Source organism: Adiantum capillus-veneris, chromosome 17, assembly GCF_014529385.1.
Source record: "Adiantum capillus-veneris isolate H3 chromosome 17, ASM1452938v2, whole genome shotgun sequence".
NCBI lineage: Eukaryota > Viridiplantae > Streptophyta > Polypodiopsida > Polypodiales > Pteridaceae > Adiantum > Adiantum capillus-veneris.
The window spans coordinates 143,834,069-143,856,451 of NC_140947.1; the positions used below are offsets into that span (position 1 = coordinate 143,834,069).

Genomic DNA, 22,383 nt, shown 5'->3' on the forward strand with positions numbered 1-22,383 from the left:
TCCAACTAAGTTTTGGCTTCACTTGCAAGCCAGACCGGACGGCTAAGATGCGGTCAAAGTTGTCCTCTGAAGGGCTGCGATCATGCATTTACAGGTGGCGTGACGCTACCGATCGATCTCCCTGTCCCTGTTAATTGAAAGTGAGATTTGAGCCGTCGATCTCGCTAAATTCCGGCTTGATTTAGCGGGGTCGTAAAGCTCTAATCTACGTTGATTAAGAGCCTTTGATCTGAAAGCTTGTGATCGATCGTGACCGTCCGAAATATTCTAGAGATTAGTGCTCTTTGCTCGCATCACTATCTCCATCACATCACATCATCATCATCATCATCGTCCTTGTTTTCCTTCTTCTTTGCCTGCTGCGACAGAAGCTTTACTTCTTAAGCTCCACACACAAACTCACACAAGCACACGCGCGCGCACACACACACCCCACACGCACGACTCTGTCTCTCTCCCTCTCTCCCCTTTGCAGGCTTCTATGCTCAGGATCTTACATGCCACATCCACCCGCCGTGCCAGCGTCGAAGCAGTTCTACATGGTACTATCCATCTGCTTGAAACCAGACACCCCCCCATTTTGGAAAATGGTGTAAACCCTAGTTCTGAGCTCCGTGTCTGATACAATGGTGTAGCCAAAGGTGGGGCCGCAAAAGCGGGTTTTCATTGTAGTGGAAAAGTGTGGCAATAGGGCAGAGAGCAAAGAACTAACAACAGCAAAAGAAAATCAGATCTTGTAACCATGGTGTAGAGGAGCAGAGGGTACCACAACTTGTGTACATCAAAGGGGGGGAAAGCTCATTTTGGGTCATCTTTCAAAGGCATGGAACTCAGCTCCTTTACAGGTAGACACAGATACTCAAAAGCAAATTCATTTGAATGCCAAAAGCAGCAGAGTCTTCCATTAAGTCTCTTCTCTGCACTGTATCATCGCCCACCATCCCTGCTGCGCATGCGGTTATCCCCCATCAGTCTGTTTGCATTGGATGCTTGCCTTCCTGTGGTGTACAACCCCGGAGGCGGAGAATAGTTGAATTCTTGTCAGTGAATTTTCCTGTGTTTTGAATTACGCGTGTAACAGCCGCTTGAGATTACAGTTCTCTGGATTTGAAGGCCTGCAAAGCCTTAACCATCGCGTAGACAGTATTTGGAAAAGAATACCCTGAGGTTTGTCAGTAGGGTTGAGGATATACCGGCTTTTCTGCTACATACGATGCTTTTTGTGGAGAGATTTTAATGGAAACCTGGCATTAAGGGTTTAGGATTTATAAGATTGACATGAAGAAAATGGAGACAGCGAGTTTGCGCCTTAGTAGAGGCCCAGCATTCCCCTTCGGTAAAGCAGAGCTTGTTGATGAAGGCCCATCTATGAAAGGAAGTGAGAATGCACATCAAGTCAGATGTGGAGCTTTGCTATCAGGAGTGGCCGCCGATGCACATCCATGGGGGGGCGTCACACGTAGCGACCACACCGCAACACATCATGATGAGGGCCTTGCTTCATTTAATCAACATTCATTTAACATTAACAAGGCTCATAGCCTTCCTCCAACTTCTAGTTGGATTCAACAAATGCAGAGTATTTTGCCCATGGAGGGTTATACTTGGAGCGGCTCTGGCTCTGCGGAAAACATGAAAAATTCAGGTATACGATTTGCACCCTACAATATGCTCAATGCAGGTTCTCTTGTACTTGATAGCTCTAGAGGGGAGCTCGTGAATGCGCTGAAGATGACACCCAAGGAGATCCTAGAGGCAAAGGCACTTGCTGCATCTAGGAGCCATAGCGAGGCGGAAAGGCGTCGGCGCGAAAGGATAAATACACACCTTGCTACCTTGCGCACGATCGTACCAGGCTCAATTAAGGTATTTGTTTCTGATGTGGTGCTATTTGTTTTTGTGCAGAATATATTGAATGCAGTAAAATAGAGTATCTAGAGCAGTTTTTTCTTTCTTTCATGATGGCTAGACTGAAAAATAACTATCCATACAAGTAGAGCCTGAGAATTTTTCTTTTATGCCATCTGCAATTTCATTGAGTGTGTATTCGAAGCAAAAAGATTGCTATCGAGATAGGGACTGCTGTGGCTAGTCCAAAAGTGAAATTTTGGTAGGCTTGTAAAATTAGTTTCAGGATAGTGCTTGTGTTCCTTATATTCTCAACTGTGTTATTCAATAAAGGAATTTTACATGCTTGATTTGTCTCATGCAGAGTGATAAGGCATCATTGCTGGCCGAAGTAATCGACCAGGTGAAAAGGCTGAAGCGTCAGGTTTCGGATGTTTACTGTTATGGATCCATGCCTTCTGAGTGCGACGAGCTTGTCGTGGAGGGCGACCCAACTTCAGAGAAGGGCAGGATTAGGATAAGGGTATCATTATGCTGTGATGACCGACCGGACCTCATGGCCGACTTGAAACATGCATTAGATACACTTAAGCTTTGCACACTCAAGGTGGAAATGTCTACTCTGGGAGGCAGGATGAAGAATGACTTGTTAGTTGCTCCCAAGGATGATTGCGTCGAGTATGACGTTGACTTTTTTATCAAGAGAGTGCAAGAGGCGCTGAGGCTAGTCATGGAAAGGCCAGGAAGAGGTGAGCTCTTACAAGGGAAATATTGTAAAAGGCAGAGAGTCACAAATGCAGATGGCAAAGGAGATTGTTAGTTCTGTTGTATCCAACCAATGTCAGCTTGGATGTTTTCCTAGTTGTGCCGGGCAAGGTGGAGCTGGCTTAAATCGTTCTTGTACACTCTGTGAGATTAGTGTGTAGAGGTTGTCTTCTTGTGAGATGCTAATAGTTCTTTTATCTCTTGTATTGGAAGAGTTTTCTAATGGAGGTGTTGCTGACTTGTGAGATGGTTTTGGGCTCTCTCTCTCTCTCTCTCTCTCTCTCTCTCTATGGTGATTATATCGGCTTCGGCCATGATGTACTTTTGGTTGCCGGGCCCCGGGGTGCTCTCTCTCTCTCTCTCTCTCTCTCTCTCTCTCTCTCTCTCTCTCTAAGTGATGTGCATGCATATACTAACTTTGAATGGGGCTTTAGTGTGCCACATTGCTTTATTTACATGTGTTTTGCACTATGAGCTCACTTCTTTTTCAACAGGTTAGATGTGCTAGCTATGTTTCAAAGCAATCCAACTCTCTTTTTGTCTCCATTGCTGTGGTGGTGGTAAGTTGGGGAGGAGGCTTATCCAATAAGGATGTGACTATTTTTCGGGACTAGTTTGGTTGATGACCCAAGTTAGGGTTAATGTGTTATTAGAGTTAAATTAGTTATTTAAATAGCCGGGAGTGAACTGTGGTTGTTACAGATAGTGCCTTGTATGATAGAGAGTTTAGTTTCCAGTTGAAATGTCGAGGCCGTCAGGTTGGCTGGCTGCAATAAGTAGAGAGAGAGTGCCGTCAAGAGATAGCGAGTGAGTAAAGGAGAGCCTCAGCATTGAAGGGCATGGGCACTTTAATGAGGCCCAAGCGGTGGGATCCACAGCAGCGAAGTTCGGACAGAGATCGAGACGCGTGTAACCGTAGGATGCCGGGGTAAACTAGGACACCAAAAGGTAAACTTGGATAAGAGTCAACTTCCCTGTCGTGGGCGTAGGAGTTAGTGCATTGGGCTCTCATGGTGGTGGTGAGGGTTCGAGTCTCCATGCCCGCGACGGGTGCCCATTTTTTTCCACCCTCAATCCCCCTCGAGATTCCCCCTTTCAACTTGCGTCGCTGATCCCATCTCTTTCTACCCGTGCCCTTTAGTGTTGTGGAAAGGAGAGGGACCTGGAGATATGGTCGCTAGAGGAGTTAAATGGAGAGCTTCGAAGAAGTTTGAGCTCGAGCCTCGAAACTATCAGTCGCTAGGATAGATCTTAAAGGTCTATTGGGAATGGTTCCTACGACGTTAAATAAAGCATGTGGGCAAGGCCGTTTGTACCGATCAGTGCAAGAGAGCGGGAACTTATGAGGTTCGAGGCTATCGTCGCCTAGGTTTTTGAGGTCTTAAATAATTGTCCCTTATAAGTTTTTGATTTCTTAACCATGTGTGTATGGGACCTTAGAGAAAATGAGCAAAAAATTTCTTTTTTAAAAAATGGTAGGTCGTTGCAGATTCGATGGGGTGAGAGAGAGAGAGAGAGAGAGAGAGGGTGAGCGTGTTGTTAGGTGAGTGGAATGGGAGTCCACGCTGCAGAGGGAAATGCCAAGAAGCACGCTTTAGTATGTGTCTGTGTAGAGAGCATTTCATGGCTGCAGTAGCTTAGTTAGGCAGAGAGATTCTTTGACTTGTAGTGCAAGGAAGAAAGGAAGAGAGAAAGCCTTGTGTGTGTGTGTGCTTGCTTGTTCTTGTGTGTGTGTGTGTGTGTGTAGGGAGAGAGCATTAGAGATAGTGTGTGTGTACGTGAGTTTAAGGGAGAGGAAGGACTTCATTCTCCAACAGTAGCACAAGATATAGAGAGAGTTGTTACCCAGTCACGACGATCATTAGCCACCGTCTTTGCTAGAATGTTACTTAGAATTCTTTTGGTAACCTCCACTTGCCCATTTACACGTGGATAGTAAGATGTAGATTTACAATGTTTAATTTTGTACAATTCAGTGAGTTCTTGAATAATATCATTTATATGAGATTCTTGATCGCTAACCAACTCTAGTGGACAACCAAACCTCGTAATCATATCTTCATAAAGAAACTTAGCCACGTCCATTACTCTATTAGTTTTCAAAGGTTTGGCCTCAACCCACTTGGTAACATAGTCCATGCAGATCAAAATATATTGATTAGAACAATTTTTAAATGGAGGATCTATAGGACCCACAAAATCGATGCCCCACTTCTCAAATGGCCTTGAGGCTAATATTGGTGTTAAGGCTAATATTGGTGTTAATGGTGTTGCATTTTGTGGTATAGGTCGACCAATTCGCTGACTTATCACATTTCTTACAATGGACAAACGTATCCTTATATATAGTTGGCCAATAATATGTTGCCGTCAATACTTTCCTTGTGGTTAATTCCCCTGCAAAATGGTCTCCATAGGACTCATCATGCAATGCCCTTAAGACTTGAGAAATCTCGTCCTCTCTTAAACATCGTCTATAAATTTCCTCACGAAGAAAACAACGGTACAAGAATCCCTCTATCAAAGAATAATGACGGGCTTGAAGAAGTAGTTTCTTCTTCTCATGCTTTGTAGATTTATGGGGATATTTCAATGTGCTAAGAAAGTTAGCTATATCTTCATACCAGGGTAATTCTCCCTCAACAACACATAGATGAGCATCAAGCAAGTCATCCTCTACTCCCCTCTCTCTATCATCAGTAAGCAATCTAGAAAGATAATCTGTTAAAACATGTTTTTCTTGGACATACCCCTTTTTCAAAGTCAAATTCTTGCAAGAGTAACATCCAACGGATAACTCTCCCAAAGATTTAGGGTATATTTCTATGCGGTATGATCCACATAAAATATGAAATGATCGCCCAATAAATAATGATGAAGTTTGTCAACAAAGAAAACCATAGAGAGGCATTCCTTTTCAGACGTGGTATAATTATGCTCTGGACCACTTAAAACTCGATTGGCATAGTAAATAGGATGGTCTATTTTTTTGTCATCAACTTGGTATAATACGGACCCAGCTGCTTTATGAGAGGCATCCGCATAAATATGAATTTTTTTTGTCCAATCGGGACCTATTAAGATCGGTGCCTTGATCAGACGTTCTTAATATCATCAAATGCAGCCTACAATTCTTAGTCTATAGATATCCCGCTTCCTTCTTCAGTAAATCTGTTAAGGGTCCTACAATAGAAGCAAAGTTCAAAATGAATCTCTTGTAATAGTTTGCATGCCCTAGAAATCCTCGCACTTGATGAAGATTTTGTGGTACTGGTAAATCTTTGATTGATTTTACTTTCATCCACTGTAATGTCATCTTGAGAAACAAGGTGTCCTAGTAACGCTCCCTTGGGCTCTCCAAAGACACACTTTTTAGGGTTTAACACCTCTTCTTTCAATTGACTACTTAGTCAAAAAAATTCCTTTTGACTCTTTCCATTGAATAGTGTCTTCACCTTTTGATGACACAAAAGGAGAACGTTGCCGTGGCATAGCATGTATTGGAGGATGTGGTTCTTCCTTATATATTAATTTTTCCAATAAATCATGCCTATTCTCCACACAATCATGATTCTGATTCACCTCTTCATTTATATTCAAACTACTCTTAAATGCTAAAGAGTATGGAACTATGGCAATCTCCTTGTTATTGTCTCCCATTCCTCAATAGCCACCATACAAACATTAAGCTCCACCTCAGATTCACAATTAGGTGAAACCTCAAGTTGCGACTCCACTAATGGAGCAACCCCAATTTGTTGATCATTACCCTTTTCAGTTCTAAGTCCCTCGTTATTACACCCACTAATCAACTCCCAAGGTAACAAAGCATCAAAATAATGAATTTGTTCACATAATCGTGAATGCTCATTATCAAGATGTGCTTCTGATAAAGCTTGTCTTTCTTCAATATCTATCAATGTAGCCGTAATCATTCAATTCCTTTATTTCCTCTTTTTCCACATCTCCCTGTAAACATGGGATCTTAATAGAAATATTTATCTGGTTATTGATGGATTTGCTAATATTAGGAGTGAATGGTCACTATTAACTTTGGACATTATAGTTTCACTCTCATACAGTTTCTCATCATTGCAAAGGACTTGGGATCCCAATTTAAGCTGCTTATACTCATTAAACTCCTCTTTCATTGCCCTAATATACTCACGTAGTTTTCACTTCCTCAACATGAGATTTACGTTCTTCCTCTAAAATCAGATAGATATCTCCTATTTGTTCTTTTAACTGGAGCATATCATATTGAATAAAGCGATTTGCTAATATTGCTAACTCTTTATCAAATTTAGCTTTCAACAGAGCTTCCCCTTTCTGTCATTTCTAATTTAGTTATCTTTTTCATTGTATGTATCATTGATACTTCTGTCATTTCACGTTCAACACTTAATTGGTCTTATAAAGTTTCAACCTTAAATATCAATTCCTCAACAAGATCATATTGGTTATACACGGTTAATTCTTCCTCTATTGTTATATTGAAACAATTTACCAAACATTCCTCATATGTAAATAACCAACAGGTAATATCTTTGTCAGAGTCATTCTCGGTAGAATAATGAACCTCATATTCACCCTTTCCTAAATGTTGGACATAATTTCGTTCACCATTATGGTCAATTTGCATGTGATAACCATTATGCAAAAATCGTGAATATTTTTTAGAATTTAATGCAAACCTTTGCTTAACCGCTCCTTCGTTCTCAGAACGGTTATCACTATAGTCTATAGTATCATTAACCTCTGACAAGGTGGGCTTAGAGTATTCTCGTAAAAACTCCTTGGAAATTGCTCTTAATTCAACCCTATCGTCTCGGGGTCCGATAGTTATAACTCCCTTATGCCAGCTCTGCACACATCGAGCCTGGATTAACCAAGGTCTACCCAAAAGAATTGGAAAAGATGCATCATATGAATGGGGTCATACAATTAAATAGCTCACATGATAATTTCAACCCTGCCATCATGGTTCTTACTCCTTGTAGAATTCCTCGAGGTTTTACTTGTTGTTGATCAGCTAGACGAAGAACTATATTTGTTGGCTCTACGTTCTTCAATCCCAATTCCTCCATAGTTTTCTTAGTCATCAAGCTTATTACATCCCCTCCATCTAGTTGAACTCACGTCACACTATGGCTGCCTATCTCCACGGAAATAATAGGTTCCTCTAAATCCATAAACATGTCCACGGTTTGAACATCTCTCTCCCCAGCATGATTGCTTAGTCTAGGACTTCTTCTTTTTCCCCTACGTCATACTAATTTTTTATATAATTGCTTCTTGCATAGTGGTGATAATTCCACTAGGGTTGTCAGGTCGATGGACAATTTACAATCTCCTATCGTATGCCACAAATTCAAATCACCCTTGTTCTCTCCTCTTTTCATTACATGAGTATGTAATCGTTCAGGAAATGGAGCAATTCCTTTCACTGTCTCTACTTTTTCTTACAACTTTTCCCTTAGAGGTTGCTTATCTACCGAATGATCTTCAGATACTTCTTTTGGAGATTCCACAAATTCATTATAAAAAGAATATGATTTTCCTTTTACTCTACTCACATTTTCCTTTTACTCTACTCACATTTTCCTTGGATTGGGCCCCGATACCCATCTTTTTCTCACTTTGTTGTGACCTGGTAACTACTCCTACCATTACAGGCTTTTTTGCAAAGGTTACTTTCTTACGTTCTTACTTTGAGAAGATTCCCCTTGTTTTTGCTCCACTTCTACTAAATTGGCAGAAGTACTTGGGCCTTCATCTATTTTTTGTTATCCTGAATTCTAGGACTGGCTAATTTAGGACAAGCCTGCTCATAATGCCCCTCCTAACTACAAATTCGACAGAGTGGGTATGTAGTCTTGGTTCTTACAAGGGTTTGGACAATATGGATCAATATGTCCTTCTTGTTGGCAATTATAACAAACAATGGGATTCTTTCACTTTATAAACCCTAGTTTATAAGGTGAGTTCCTCCTCATTTGCCCTTGCATTCTTGGCGTAGGTGGTATACCCTGGGTAGGTAATCCTTGCTTTTGTTGTTGTAACTGCTGATGATAAGACTCAGGCAGTCCCCTTTGCATAAATGGTTCGGATGGTGGGCCTATCTCATAAACTGGGTTGGCGTAGGTGGTATACCCTGGGTAGGTAATCCTTGCTTTTGTTGTTGTAACTGCTAATGATAAGACTCAGGCAGTCCCCTTTGCATAAATGTTTGGGATGGTGGGCCTATCTCATAAGTTGTATTGCTTCTATCCATGAAATTATAAATTGTTTGCATCACTCGTGCTTAACGATGCTCATGGGCTTGCTTCTATCCATGAAATTATAATTTGTTTGCATCGCTCGTGCTTGACAACACTCATGGGCTTGCTTTACAAAGCAATTTTCCTCTACATGATTATTCTTTAAGTAGTAGGTACAGAATAATGTACGAACTTGGTCAGACACAACCCTTGATGTAGTTGCACACTCAATTGCTAAATGGCCGTAACCATTACACTTTCCTCACCAGACACTCAATCTCATTGGAGGTATGATCATAGATGGCCCTGCTGCTTGTTGAGCTACAGCATAGACCTCTTTCATTTGAGGCCTTAGAGCACTTAGTATTTCCTCTTTTAGCTTCCCAATTGTAATTGCCATCAATTGGACTACCATGTCTTCTGTGAGAGCTAATGGTGGTGGTGTGCTAGTTTGCAGCATATAAGTTGGAGTTGTCATGTATGGATTTGGGGATAAATAAGGAGTCTGATTTTTATTAACCACTACTTGAGGTGGTGTAACTCCATAAACAGGAACATGGTCATGAGTTCGTGGAACTGGTATAGTGGGAGAAGTAAACAAATTAGGCCCACTAAACAACTCCCTTCTCCTATGTTGGCTTAGTTGCACCTCTTCCCAATTTCTAGCCTCTTGTTTAGCACCTGCTAAGTCTGCTGGTCTTCTTAAACTCACATATTTTTGGGCATTAGGTTCTCACGAGCCATCTACAAGCCTACATTTTTTAGTATCCCCATTGGATGCCCCATTCCCCTTGTTTCGTCCTATGGTGTCCATCCTTTGCATATAATGGTCAATACTCTTATTGATTCCTTGTTGAAGATAGTCTAACTGTTGAGCGAGTCTATCTTGGAATCCCTGATGGCAAAACTTTGCTAAAAATGCCGTTGCGAGCTTAGGGTAAGTGGCTCTATCTGCTGCAGGTAAATTCCATACTAGCTTGCACCCTCATCTTTGAAGGCTGTTGGAAAAATATACAATTTTTAGTCATTATCTACAATTTCATTGGCTACGCACGTCACTTCAAATTTTTGTAAGTGAGCACCAGGGTCTTTGTCCCATAGCCCCGTAAACTGTGTAAAGTATGTCAAGCATATTGTCGCTCTACTATTGGAAGTACCATTTGCTCTAACGGGTTTTCAAAATTTGGATCCTCCCAAAAATTTAGTGCTCGTGGTCTAGGTCTAGAAAGCAACCTCCTTAAGCCTAGATCTCGGCAACGATCGAGATTAAAGGGTCGTTCCACCACTTCTCTTACTGGTGTAGGTTGCCCCACTACTCTGCCTTCTCTCAATTCCTCAACAATAACTCCCTGTGAGTGCTTTAAAAGCATCTCGTTAATTCATTCAAGTTGATTCATGAGGTCTTGAGAAATTAGCTCTTGTCATCTCTTTTACGTGCTTCTCTAGAGCTATCTTGATCATCTCTTCTACTCGAATCCACTCTGCTCATACGACACGCACACTCACATAGCCTTTGTCAAGACTAATCCTTTAGTGCAGCGTGTACCACCGCTAGGGTTTCTTGCTTAATCTTAATATGATCTTCCCTAGTCTCTCTAAGCAACTGAAGTAATTAGGTTGCTAAAGGCTGTAGCAGGGGCTTTGCTCTACTTATGTAGGCCAACTTATCGATAATCCACCTTAGGTTAGCTTGCTTTACAAAAATTGTTGCATTTGGACTTTGAATTACACACGGTGGATGCAGAACCGAACAATAATATCGATAGCAAGTGCTTCTCTGACGTTCGAGCTGTAATTGGTTTAATAACTCTCTAGAGTTAGTCATCTCAATGTTCTGGAGGTCAAAGTCCCAATCTTTGCATTCTTGGAGCCACTCTATGTTATCCTCTAACTCCCCAAGCATATTTTTGAGGTCTGCTTGCTTCTAAAGAAGCCACTCAGCCACTGCTTTTTCGTGTCACTCTAGGATGTCTCTATGCTCCCACTGTCGAAGCAAGGGACTTGCCTAACACTGTGTGCGAGCCACAGACGGCTCCAAGCACACAACTAGCTTAACTAGTAAGCTCAAAAGAGGGCAATGGTGTGTCACTCACCGCTCTATGCTCCTGCCGTGGAGGATTCCTCGCCGCGAAGAAGAAGGAGACGCAGCTACGTTGCGCTTGACCGCTTCACCGTCGTCGTGCCACCGCAATGCTCTCTCTCTCTCTCTCTCTCTCTCTCTCTCTCTCTCACACACACACACACACACACACACACACACACACACACACACACACACACACACACACACACACACACAAGGAGGTGAAGAAGAAGAAGATGGAGATGGAGATGGAGCAACAGCACTCTTCTATTGCCAAATGAGAGAATGAGTGAATTTTAGGTTTAGTTGGCTTTTATATGAGCTCACCCCATTCACACTTGGGCGCCCATGCTTAGCCAACTAATCCCTTGAATGTCCCAGTTAGAGTGCGCCTCTCATCGGCGATCACTCTTACCCTTTTCCTATTGGACAGACAAGCCCGGTACGTGACTCTACCAAATAAATAATACAATGTCCACCGTAGGTTACAACGTCCGTCTCGTAGGTGATAGGGTGTCCGTGAGTCGTGAGGGTTAACAGATGTCTCTATGCTCCTTTATCATAAAAAGATATAGCTCTAATGGAATCCCGCTCCCAAGTGCTAAGTAATTTCTAAAAACACTGAAACCTAATTGTCTCTCAACTAGAATCGAAAGCCTTTCACAATGACAACCCCCACCGTGGTTAAATTCGACGGTCTTGTAGTAGATTATGTCCACTAGTTTCCAGTGGCCAATCAGTTGAATAGTTGTATATGTGTCAAGGTGTGTCAAGGGCTCGGGTTTCGATTCACTAGGCAGATATATCACAATTTCAAAAGTCTCAATTTTATAGGCCTCTACTCACAAATCCCTCGTCCTCAGTATATTTGTCTATGTAGGTGTCCTCTTCTGCTAGCGTGCTACACATCCAGCCTATACATAGTCCCCTATGAGTAGAGTCGATGGAAGTTGTGGCATGAAGAAGCTTTGTCAATATCTTCCACTTTACAAAGGTAGGCAGTTTGTTGAACCATTTATAACGACAAAAAGTCTTAGCTTTCAATTGTATTAACTCCCAAAGTCTAGAAAACCTAACTAGGAAAACTAAGTTCCAAGGACACTCATGCACTTTGTTATTCCTGATTGTCGCTCACTACCAAACATCCACGGCTCTTTAAGTCACAAGGACCCCATGGGAATGTTTATGTGTGCGCTCACTCAATAAACTTAAATTAAAAAGGTTTAATATCTTACTCTAGGCTCTAGGTCTAACCCAAGGTATGATCGGTGTGCAAAGTCTATGCATCGGGTGTCACGTATCTCTAAAAGCCAACCGATCTCCCTGCGAACGCACCAAAAATGAATACCTTTCAAGCTCGTAGTCCAACTATCTCTAATATACTCAAAAACCACTCTTACATGTCTCCACAAAGACATGTACATTCCACTTCTCCAACTTCTCCAATGCTCCAACATGCTACTCAATGCAGAATCATCTACTTCCTTGTAAGCCAATATGTTGGCGCAATTTATGTCAATATTAGCAAGGGGACCTATAGTCTCCTCTTTCTCTTCCCTCTGTGTGTGTGTGTGTGTGTGTGTGTGTGTGTGTGTGTGTGTGTGTGTGTGTGTGTGTGTGTAAGGTGCAGCGGAAGTGACTGTTGAACTTTGCTCAAGATGAGTGCTCCAAACTGTGCTCAAGGGTTCCTTTTACTTACAGAAGGGAGAGCCTTCCGTTCCTTTAGTGAGAGAGTGCAAATGGACACAAACAAAGTGGTGAACACTGTGAATGAAGGTGCATGAGACTGAGAGATAGAGAGAGAAGAAAACGACACCAGAATGTTGTCAAAACCCTCCTCCGAAGGCCCCACTCTCTATGGTGAGAGAGGTCTACTATTGATTGCACAAATCTCTACAATGCTTGGATTTGCTGACGATGTCGACGACGATGAGGACGACAACGACAAGACGGGATGAAATCTGAAAATGATAGTGGCCGAAATCTGCAAATCTTTATCTGTTGAATTCTCACTCTATGTCAGGGACGATGTCGATGGCAATGATGCGACGACAACGCGCTAAGAATGCAAATGCTAAAATCTGCGTTTTTTGGGCTGAAACTGCAAATTGTGGCTGATCTCACCGTGCGGCGAGGATTTGCTACAAGAAGGTAATATCTGCGAGGTCCATGCCTTCTATTGCAATGTGTCTATGCTGAAAATTGAAAATAATGATGCTTCTGTGGTCATGTCGCGACGAATCTGCAAAAATGCTAGGGTGCTCTGCAAACTCAAAAACGTTAGGGCTGATGTGTGTTGCTACAAAAATGCTACTGATCTAGTGAGTCCTACTGTCACCAAATTGTCCTGCAAATGAAAAACGCTAGGGCTGATCTACAATGGAAGGAAATGTTGTCTCTTCTTGTTGATGGCTGAAAACGCCAAGTCTTCTTGCTGGGGGGGGGGGGGGGGGTCCTTGCTTGAGAAGGTGCACTGGTGGATGTCAGGTCCCTACTGCCTCTTTTGCCAAAAAGTGCTAGCACTATGTTTCTTATGTACTTGCTTATCAAAATTTCCCTACCTAGTTTCCCAAAAAAAGTCACTTAAAAATAAGAAGTGAAAATTGGCTAAAATAGGAAAAATATGTTGGGGTATAGGCGCCTGTGCCTTGCCCGGCCGCCCAGAGTCTGGGCGCCCACTGACTTGTATACCTTATACATAGCATAAGTGTATAGGGGGCTGCTCACTCTTTGAGTCTCCCCACCCATATCTGTGTATCGTGTGTCTCCTTCTCTCTTTCACTCTCCGTCTGTGGTATCAGAGCGATAGGTGTGAGAGCGTAGATGGACGGCTTCGCGATGAACTCGTCGGCTATGGCGGAGTGGTCACAGATCTGAGCAAAGAAATAGAGGAGGCTTGTGGACATCCATACAGAGGCTTGCAGGAGAGCTCTCAGGAGCTTCCTAGTGCTCACAGATCAGTCCACAGTTCCTCTACAGATCAGACCACTGTGTACAACATCTTCCCTCTTCTCGGCAAGCTTTGCAACGGCTACATCGGCGACAGATTGGAGCATGGAGCTTCCATAGACATGGAATCATTGTGAGCTTGATACATTCAGCTCACGCATCGAGGTGGGGAGTGAGTTTGAGCCTTTCTATGAGCTCAAAGAAGCACAGAAGAAAGTCGTTCAATTTTTGGCAGTTTGATAGCAGTCTATTGTTTTGCTCATAACTTGAGCTACAAAGCTCCGATTCCAAAACTTTTTGGTTCAAAACGGAGCTGGCTTTAGGCTCTACGACTTTGTAGAAGGAATTGTTTTCTGATTCGGAGTGCAGGTGGGTGTGAAATTAAAAACACAGAGACTATTTTTCAGGACAGTTTTGGGCTCTGTTGTTTTCTGCAAATAGCTTACCCATGCACACTGCAGTTAGTAGGCACATATGAGGTGTTACAAGATCGGGTTTGACTCCCAGGTACAGGCTGAGTCTAGTACTCCCACAGGTGTTGCCAGTTGCAGTTGAGTGGTTCTTCTGCAGTGTTGTGGCTTGCATACATGGTCTTTGAGCGGGTAATTCTCTATGTATGCTTATGTGGTGAGCAGTAGATCTTGTGAGCAAGTGCAGAGATTGGTTGTGGATGACATGTATGGTCACCTGTGGTACTCTTTGTGAGCATTTGTTGGACACGGGTTTGCAGAGCTTATGCATGTATGTTGAGTGTAGTTTGATGCGCATTGATTGCTCATTGTATTGAGCTTGCAGGACAATGGTTATTTTGTGTTGATAGCCATTGTGCGTCGAAACTCTGGTGAAATTTTCCCAGGAGTTTTATGCGCATCATTTATGCGATCTAGGTAGAGATTACGGGTTGCACTCAGCATTTGCGTGCGGTGTTCTCTACAGGTGGAAGATCTGTGCGTGTGTGTGCATCGATACCGCACAGTGTGGGCTTGGTGATTAGCTCACAGTTTGACAGGCGTACAGTTATCTTGGCACACTCACAGGAGTGAATATTGTGATGTATGCTTGTGTGGCTACGAGCTAGGTAGCCGAATTCGAGCACTAATGGCTTGAGGTTTTTCAGGAGGTTTAAGCCTACAGGTTTAGAAGTTTACATGCAGGTTTGAGGGCTTATTTGGGTGCTGAATTTTTAGCCATTGTTTCCTATTTGCAGGTGTCCATGTATGGCTCAGTTGTAGGCTGATCTGGGACAGATTTGTGACTTGTTTATCAGCTGTTTAAGAGCTGAATTTTGGGGCTGATTTACAGCCATACAGGAGCTTGGTTTTCTACAAGAGTCTCGTACACTTGGCATTTGGGATTTGCATCATTGCCATTTCTGGAGCACAGTGTGGTTACACTACTGCGAGAGATTTTATGTGTGGATTCGCATGAGCATTGTAGGTGCTGGTGAGCTCTTTTTCGGAGAGCATTTTCTCGTTGCAGGTTGCTTCTTTTGGATTAGTTGAGTGTATTTCATTGCTACCGTAGCTAGAGTAGAGTTACAACTCTTGGTTATTTTTTACATTCACTTATACTAGTCAATATGTGTGAGACTTTCGAGTCTAGGACAATGACTCATGAGAGACGGCGTTCTCGTTCATGTCGACACTTGAGATATTGGCATTGTGGTCACACAGGGCACATTAGACGGCGATGCTTTCGTCGTATGAGACAGCACAGGAGATAGGCTAGTCTCAAGGATGCAGTAGATGCTATAGGCTCCGTTGACTTAACAGTTGCAGGATCAGATACAGAGTCTAAGTACCCTAGTGACAGTGAGGTCACATTTTCTTCCTGTATTACTCCTGATTTTTTGACGTCTGAGGATAGTGCACTTCTTTTGCAGTGGGTGCTAGAGAGGGACGCTACTTTTCATGTCACTCCGTATCGTGACTGGTTCAGTAGCTATTCTAGCAGAGTGCATGGTAGTGTGTGATTGGCAGATGGATCACTGAATGAGATTGCTAGTTCAGGAGATGTGAGACTGTCATTACCGAACGGTGCATCGTACGTGCTCAGAGATGTGCGTCATGTGCCAGATTTGACGATGAGTTTGATCTCCGTTGGTCAGCTCAGGGATAGTGGATGTCGGGTATCGCTGCTTGAGAGATCTTTTGTGTTGCACTTGGGTTCGCTAGTGATTGCGAGAGGTGCTAGAGTTGGCACATGGTACCCATTGCACGTAGTACTGGTGCGAGATGGTCGAGTCTCAATCTTGTTACAGCCATGCAGAGAGCGAGAGACCCGGACAGTCTCTTTTGCTCATGGGTTGCAGGGTGCTTTGCATGGAGTGCAGAGTAGTGAGCTCGTTGTGCACATAGTTGGGGCATGACTTGAGCAATCACACAGAGAGGTGATAGAGTCAGACGTGCATGCTTTGCTAGTGACAGAGCAAAGCAGAGAGTCAATTGTGCGAGATACTTCTATGCAGGATAGACAGGTAGAGCGATCTTGCTCTAGTGAGTCACGACAGGAGGACGTTGTGCAAGAGTCTATGCATACGGAGTTAGAGCATGAGAGCTCTAGTGAGTCATAGCAGATTGAGTGGTCATGTTTGCAGTGGATGATTGCACAGGAGGCTGAGATGTCAGCGATTATGTAGTCATTCCTTTCTATGCTCGACAATGAGCATGGGGATATAGTTGTGCAGGATATGTCTTCCAGCAGACACCTAGAGCAGCTGGTTTGCTTTGAGGTTGCACGATAGGTTGATGCATCTTTTGCGGACAGTCACAAGATGCATGTGGCTAACACGCCTTGTCAGTCAGAGATGCCTATTGCTAGGGATATATATGTTGATGCATGCTCCGTAGAGCTAGCAGGGCCCTCTAGCATTGCATCGGCATTTGGTGGTCTCATGTATGAGATGTTGCTCTTGAGACCGGATATCGCAGCTGCAGTGGGAGCATTTGTAGTTGGGGTTGTCAGTCATTTGTTGACTGATGATGGCATAGTGCACGAGGAAGATATGCAGGTATTACGTACATACTTGCAGTACGTGTGCGGTACGTCTGGTGGTTTATGGACTTACATGGGAGCAGGACAGTCGGATGCACACGATCACAGCCAGTCAGTGGGCATCGATTGAGAGCGATTTTCTCTTGCCTTTTGTAGTCTTTAGACTAGGTTCCCTTGCTTAAAGGCACAGCCGCCTTTAAGTGGGAGGTTGTTGGGGTATAGGCGCATGTGCCTTGCCCGGCCGCCCAGAGTCTGGGTGCCCTGACATGTATATCTTATACATAGCATAAGTGTATAGGGGGCTACTCACTCTTTGAGTCTCCCCACCCATATCTGTGTGTCGTGTGTCTCCTTCTCTCTCTCACTCTCCGTCTGTGGTGCTCCCCGATCCCCTTCAAAATAGGTCTATGCATTGTAAAAATGCTCATGATGGATTCTGATGAAAATCTGATGGTCATGTTGTGTGCAACCAAGTGATATGCATCTAATCTAAGTGCCGGACATGCACAATCTGTAAACAGACTCACAAAAGTGCCAGATCACTTCCTAATCTAAGCTGACTACACTGAACCCATGTCATGAAGTAGCTTGTCCACGTACACATAGGGTTAGATGTGACATCCCCTCCTTTTCAAAGTGAGGTACTGGTACCAAACTGTATGGCATCGAGGGAGATTGCCAATTGTATCTGGAATCTTGGAAAGGACTCTTCACTAGCCCACTCTGAAGCGTGGGTCATGCGATACTTGAACTTCATAAAGGTCTGCAACGCTTGCTTCTTTGATCCGCACCGAAAGCGACACAAAGTCATCTGTAGCTCCTTCAATGCTTCATCTTCGTCTAGAAATCATGCGTCTACCTTCTTTAAGAATCTCCGAGGATAAAAATTCATGAAACCACTTCCAACACAAAAACATGAACATACCCATTCCATGTAAAGTTACTGGACAAATACTATTCCTTTGAAAAAATTGTGCATGCAATGGAGATGAACATAGAGACGGAGTCCCAAACCGTTCATCAAACACACGCAAACAATGGGGTCGAATCTTGACTTTATGATCTAAATCAATCAACTGTGGCAAAACACAATGGAAATGCCGATGCTAGATGCTCAATCCTTCTTGTGCTCTTTCGGTTACTCTGTCATGCCAAGGAAGAGACATGGAATGTAAATTCCTTGGGTGCAAACATTTCATCTTTTTATGAGTAATTTGCATACATTCATGCTCATTCATGAGTGAATCATGTTCATCGTACAATATGTCATGCCTGTGAAAAGCGATCACATAAGGACGGTGACTAAAATACAACAAAGCATCACGAATGAAACACTCGAGCAATGCGTGCTGACTAATCATTTGTACACATAATACTTCCTGTGGGTGTTCTTTGGACCTCGACTCGAGAGCCAAGATCGGTTCTTCATGATCAATTGAATCTGCAATGAGGTTAGCTTCACTAGACAAGGTATCAACTAAACCATCATCCTTGTGGACAATCACATCGTCATCATGCAAATCATCATTCTCGTGAATAATCACATCTTGATCATGCAAATCATAATGCTCGTGAATAATCCCATCTTGACCATGCAAATCATCATGCTTATCATTATCAAGCAAATCATGTGTGTCATGCTTTGGAAAAGAAGAGACTGAGAGAGTCTTCTTCTCTGGATTCTTTTTAATCTTCGCTTGCACATTAGAAATAAGAGATGAAGAATGAACAACTTGCTCTCCACAAATGACAATGGGAGAGTCACTTTTGGCATTGAAAGTGGACGTATTTTCCGCCCGATCAATGAGAGGGTTATGCTCATACAACCATCGAATGTCCATCACATCCTAAAAGAGGAGAGACTACAAATTTTCTGCGGAAGGACACTTGTTGAACACTGAATAAAACATCAAGGCACTCTTGCGTGATGAGAGAGTCCATACCAGGAGAGAAGCCTGACTCCTCGAAAGGAGATGTCTAGCTAACCTCCAAGTGGGCTCTTTCGACAAGAGAGTCACTAATCAAATCATGCATATTGCCTAGGTCAAACAATATGACAAAACGCTGACCCTTCACATGACCATAACACTTAATGAGAGACTCATCAATGGAGGGTCATGAGAGACTTGGGTCACACTTGTGTTCTCATTTATTGCATTGGCAGAGGAAGTGGGTTATGTGGGTTCTTTAGAGTCATTAGATTCAAGCTTAGGACATGTTCTTTTTATGTGACCCTTGATGTGACAATTGAAACAACGACCTTCCTTAGAATAAATGCTTTGTTGTTCCGATGTGATGTATCCTCCTAAAATACATTGTTCTGCCTTTTCATCTGGAGTGAGCTTAGGTTTAGCAATTGTGTTAGCTTTACTCTTAGGTTAATTTGGAGAGTTAAGTTTCTGAGAGACTATTGGAAGATTGGTTAGAAGAGTTATCGTTCTTACCATTCTTATCGTTCTTACTATTTTGAGGAGTCTGAGTGGTACTTAGTGAAGTCTTGTTTTCCTTAGGCTTTCCCTTGTTGTGCTTCATCTCCTGTGAGAGAGCAATTGCAACATCCTTGTTGAGATCTATGGGGTCAAAGACTTCTACATCAAAATTGATATATTCATCCAACCCAAAAAGAAAAGCCTCTTTGCACTCATCATTCGATTTGCATAATTGGGTGCCGAGCTGCAAAACACGGTTAGAAAAAGACATGACTGGCATACCATTCTACTTGAGATTGCACCAATCCTCTTTCAACCGTGCTAGGTACTGTGGTGGCATAAAACGCGCCTTGAGCTTGTCTTGGAAGTCGGCCCAATTGAAAGAAAAGGGTGTGCCTTCCTTGGCTTCCTCTAGCTGCGTGGTCAATTGTGCCTCTTGCCATGCGTGGTACCAATTAATGGCATCACTGGCAAGGTATATGGCTACCATCAAAACCTTGCTATTTCCTATCTTCTTAGTTGTTGGAAAATAAACACTAAATTGATGCAACCAAGAATGAATAATCGTAGCATCCATCTTACCATCATACTTACTGAACGTGATCTTCTTTGTGACGGAGTTGTTGGAGGCCGAATCTCGGCATGCGCCACTTGATGAACCACCAACATCTTTGTTCGGCTCGGGTCTCGAGGTGAGAGCCTATCGGACCAACTCTTGCATGCATAGGTCTCTCTGCACCTCATGCTCTGCCTCCAAAGCCGCTCGTCTGTCTTCGGCCACCAAGCACGCTTGCTCACGCTCACGCTCAATAGCTCCCTTTCTTTCTGCTTCTTTTTATTTTTGTTCATTGCACTCGCTTTCCAAGGCAACGTGAGTCGCTTCTTGTTGTGCCATCATGTCCATCATCATCTTGACCAACGCCTCCAGAGGATTTGGTGCCACCATGACGTAGATGGGGAAGGGGGAGGGTCAGAAAAACCTCCTGGTGGGAAAAATTCTTCTTCACCTTCTTCATGCTCATCACCTCCATGCGAAGTATCCATTCCGGTTTGGGTGATGACCATCCACTGAAGTCGTGGGTTCTTAAGTTCACGAGGAACTTGGGGTCTTGTGGTTCTTGGGTTCTTGATTCTTGAGGTTTTGGAGTCTTGAAGTTCTTGAGGTTCTTGAGGTTCTCCTTTAGCTTGCAATCTGTGTTAGAGAAATATCTTCTCTTACCCAAGCTCTTCTCTTTCCTACGGGCGCACCCTTTGGCGGCCTTGCGCTCACACCAAGGTTTCGTTTTCCCACCTCACGTCGATTGGCCGGCCGCTAAGTGCACAGTCCACTCTCAATGAGTGAAAAGAGAAACAAGGGGAGGCTGACAAGCCCTTCTTTCTTGGGTTTCCTGTCACTCTTCAAAAACACGATTAAGAATCAACACGCCCAAGTGGACTTGGGTTACGTGCGACCTCAACAAGAAAAAAAAAATTGTAGTTCTTGTGGTTCTTTCCTTGAGTGATACACAACAGTGACAAAGCTCTAATAACAATGTAAGGTGCAGCGGAAGTGAATGTTGAACTTTGCTCAAGATGAGTGCTCCGAACTGTGCTCAAGGGTTCCTTTTACTTACGGAAGGGAGAGCCTTCTGTTCCTTTAGTGAGAGAGTGCAATGGACACAAACAAAGTGGTGAACACTATGAATGAAGGTGCATGAGATCGAGAGATAGAGAGAGAAGAATACGACACCAGAATGTTCTCAAAACCCTCCTTCGAAGGCCCCACTCTCTATGGCGAGAGCAGTCTACTATTGATTGCACAAATCTCTACAATGCTTGGACTTGCCGGGACGATGTCGACGATGATGAGGAGGACGACGAGACGGGCTGAAATCTAAAAATGCTAATGGTCAAAATCTGTAAATCTTTATCTGTTAAATTGTGACTCTATGTCGGTGACGATCAATGGCAACGATGCGACGACGACGCGCTTAAAATGCAGATGCTGAAATCTGCGTTTTTCGGGTTGAAACTGCAAACTGTGGCTGATATGACTGTGCGGTGAAGATTTGCTGCGGGAAGGTGAGATCTGCGAGGTTTGGGACTTCTACTGCAATGTTTCTATGCTGAAAACTAAAAACGCTGATGCTTTTGTGGTCCTGTCGCGATGAATCTGCAAAAATGCTAGGGTGCTCTGCAAACTCAAAAACGTTAGGGCTGATGTGTGTCCTGCTACAAAAACGCTACTGATCTGGTGAGTCTTGCTGTCGCCAGATTGTCATGCAAATGCAAAACGCTAGGGCTAATCTGCAATGGAAAGGAAACACTGGCTCTTCTTGTTGATGGTTGAAAATGCCGAGTCTTCTTGCCAGGGGGGTCTTGCTTGAGAAGGTGCACTGGTGGATGTCAGGTCCCTGCTGCCTCTTCTGCCAGAACGTGCTAGTGCTAGGTTTCTATGTACTTGCTTACCAAATTGCCCTACCTAGTTTCCCAACAAAAGTCACTTAAACATAATAAGTGAAAATTGGCTAAAATAGGAAAAATAGATCTATGCACTGTAAAAATTCTCGTGATGGGTTCTGATGAAAATCTGATGGTCATGTTGTGTACAACCATACGATATGCATCTAATCTAAGTGCCTCGACATGCGCAGTCTGCGAACAGACTCGAAAAAGTGCCAGATCACTTCCTGATCTTGGCTAACTGAACTGAACCCGTGTCATGAAGTAGCTTGTCCACGTACACATAGGGTTAGATGTGCACGTGACACTCTCTCTCTCTCTCTCTCTCTCTCTCTCTCTCTCTCTCTCTCTCTCTCTCTATGGCTGGCACTCTCCACTGAATGAATAAGCTGACCACTTTTCCCCACACACAACCACACATTGGGTAGAGTTTCCTAATTGAATTGAGCCATCAAAGTGAGCTCAAATAGTGCTGGGAAAACGTAGTACATGTGTAGAGGCCAACTTGAGCAACTTTTTCATATCGTGGCTACACATGGAAGTAGCAGCTTGAGCTTGATGCCATCACTTGACATGTGCAATCCACTTCCCCAATGCGCGCTTCTATTTTGAA

General features: G+C 43.3%; 1 protein-coding gene and 1 pseudogene across 1 annotated transcript; one reads left to right on the top strand and one right to left on the bottom strand.

The window, feature by feature from the left end:
- The first annotated feature begins 359 nt into the window (after positions 1–359).
- Positions 360–2,860, top strand: LOC147438239 (transcription factor bHLH30-like). Its single transcript, XM_086487537.1, has 2 exons — positions 360–1,866; positions 2,213–2,860. The coding sequence occupies exons 1-2, from the start codon at positions 1,279–1,281 to the stop codon at positions 2,666–2,668; spliced, it is 1,044 nt and encodes a 347-aa protein (XP_086343663.1). The 5' UTR covers positions 360–1,278; the 3' UTR covers positions 2,669–2,860.
- Positions 2,861–6,242: 3,382 nt separating this feature from the next.
- On the bottom strand, positions 6,243–10,362 carry LOC147438240 (uncharacterized; annotated as a pseudogene).
- Between the last annotated feature and the right edge of the window lie 12,021 nt (positions 10,363–22,383).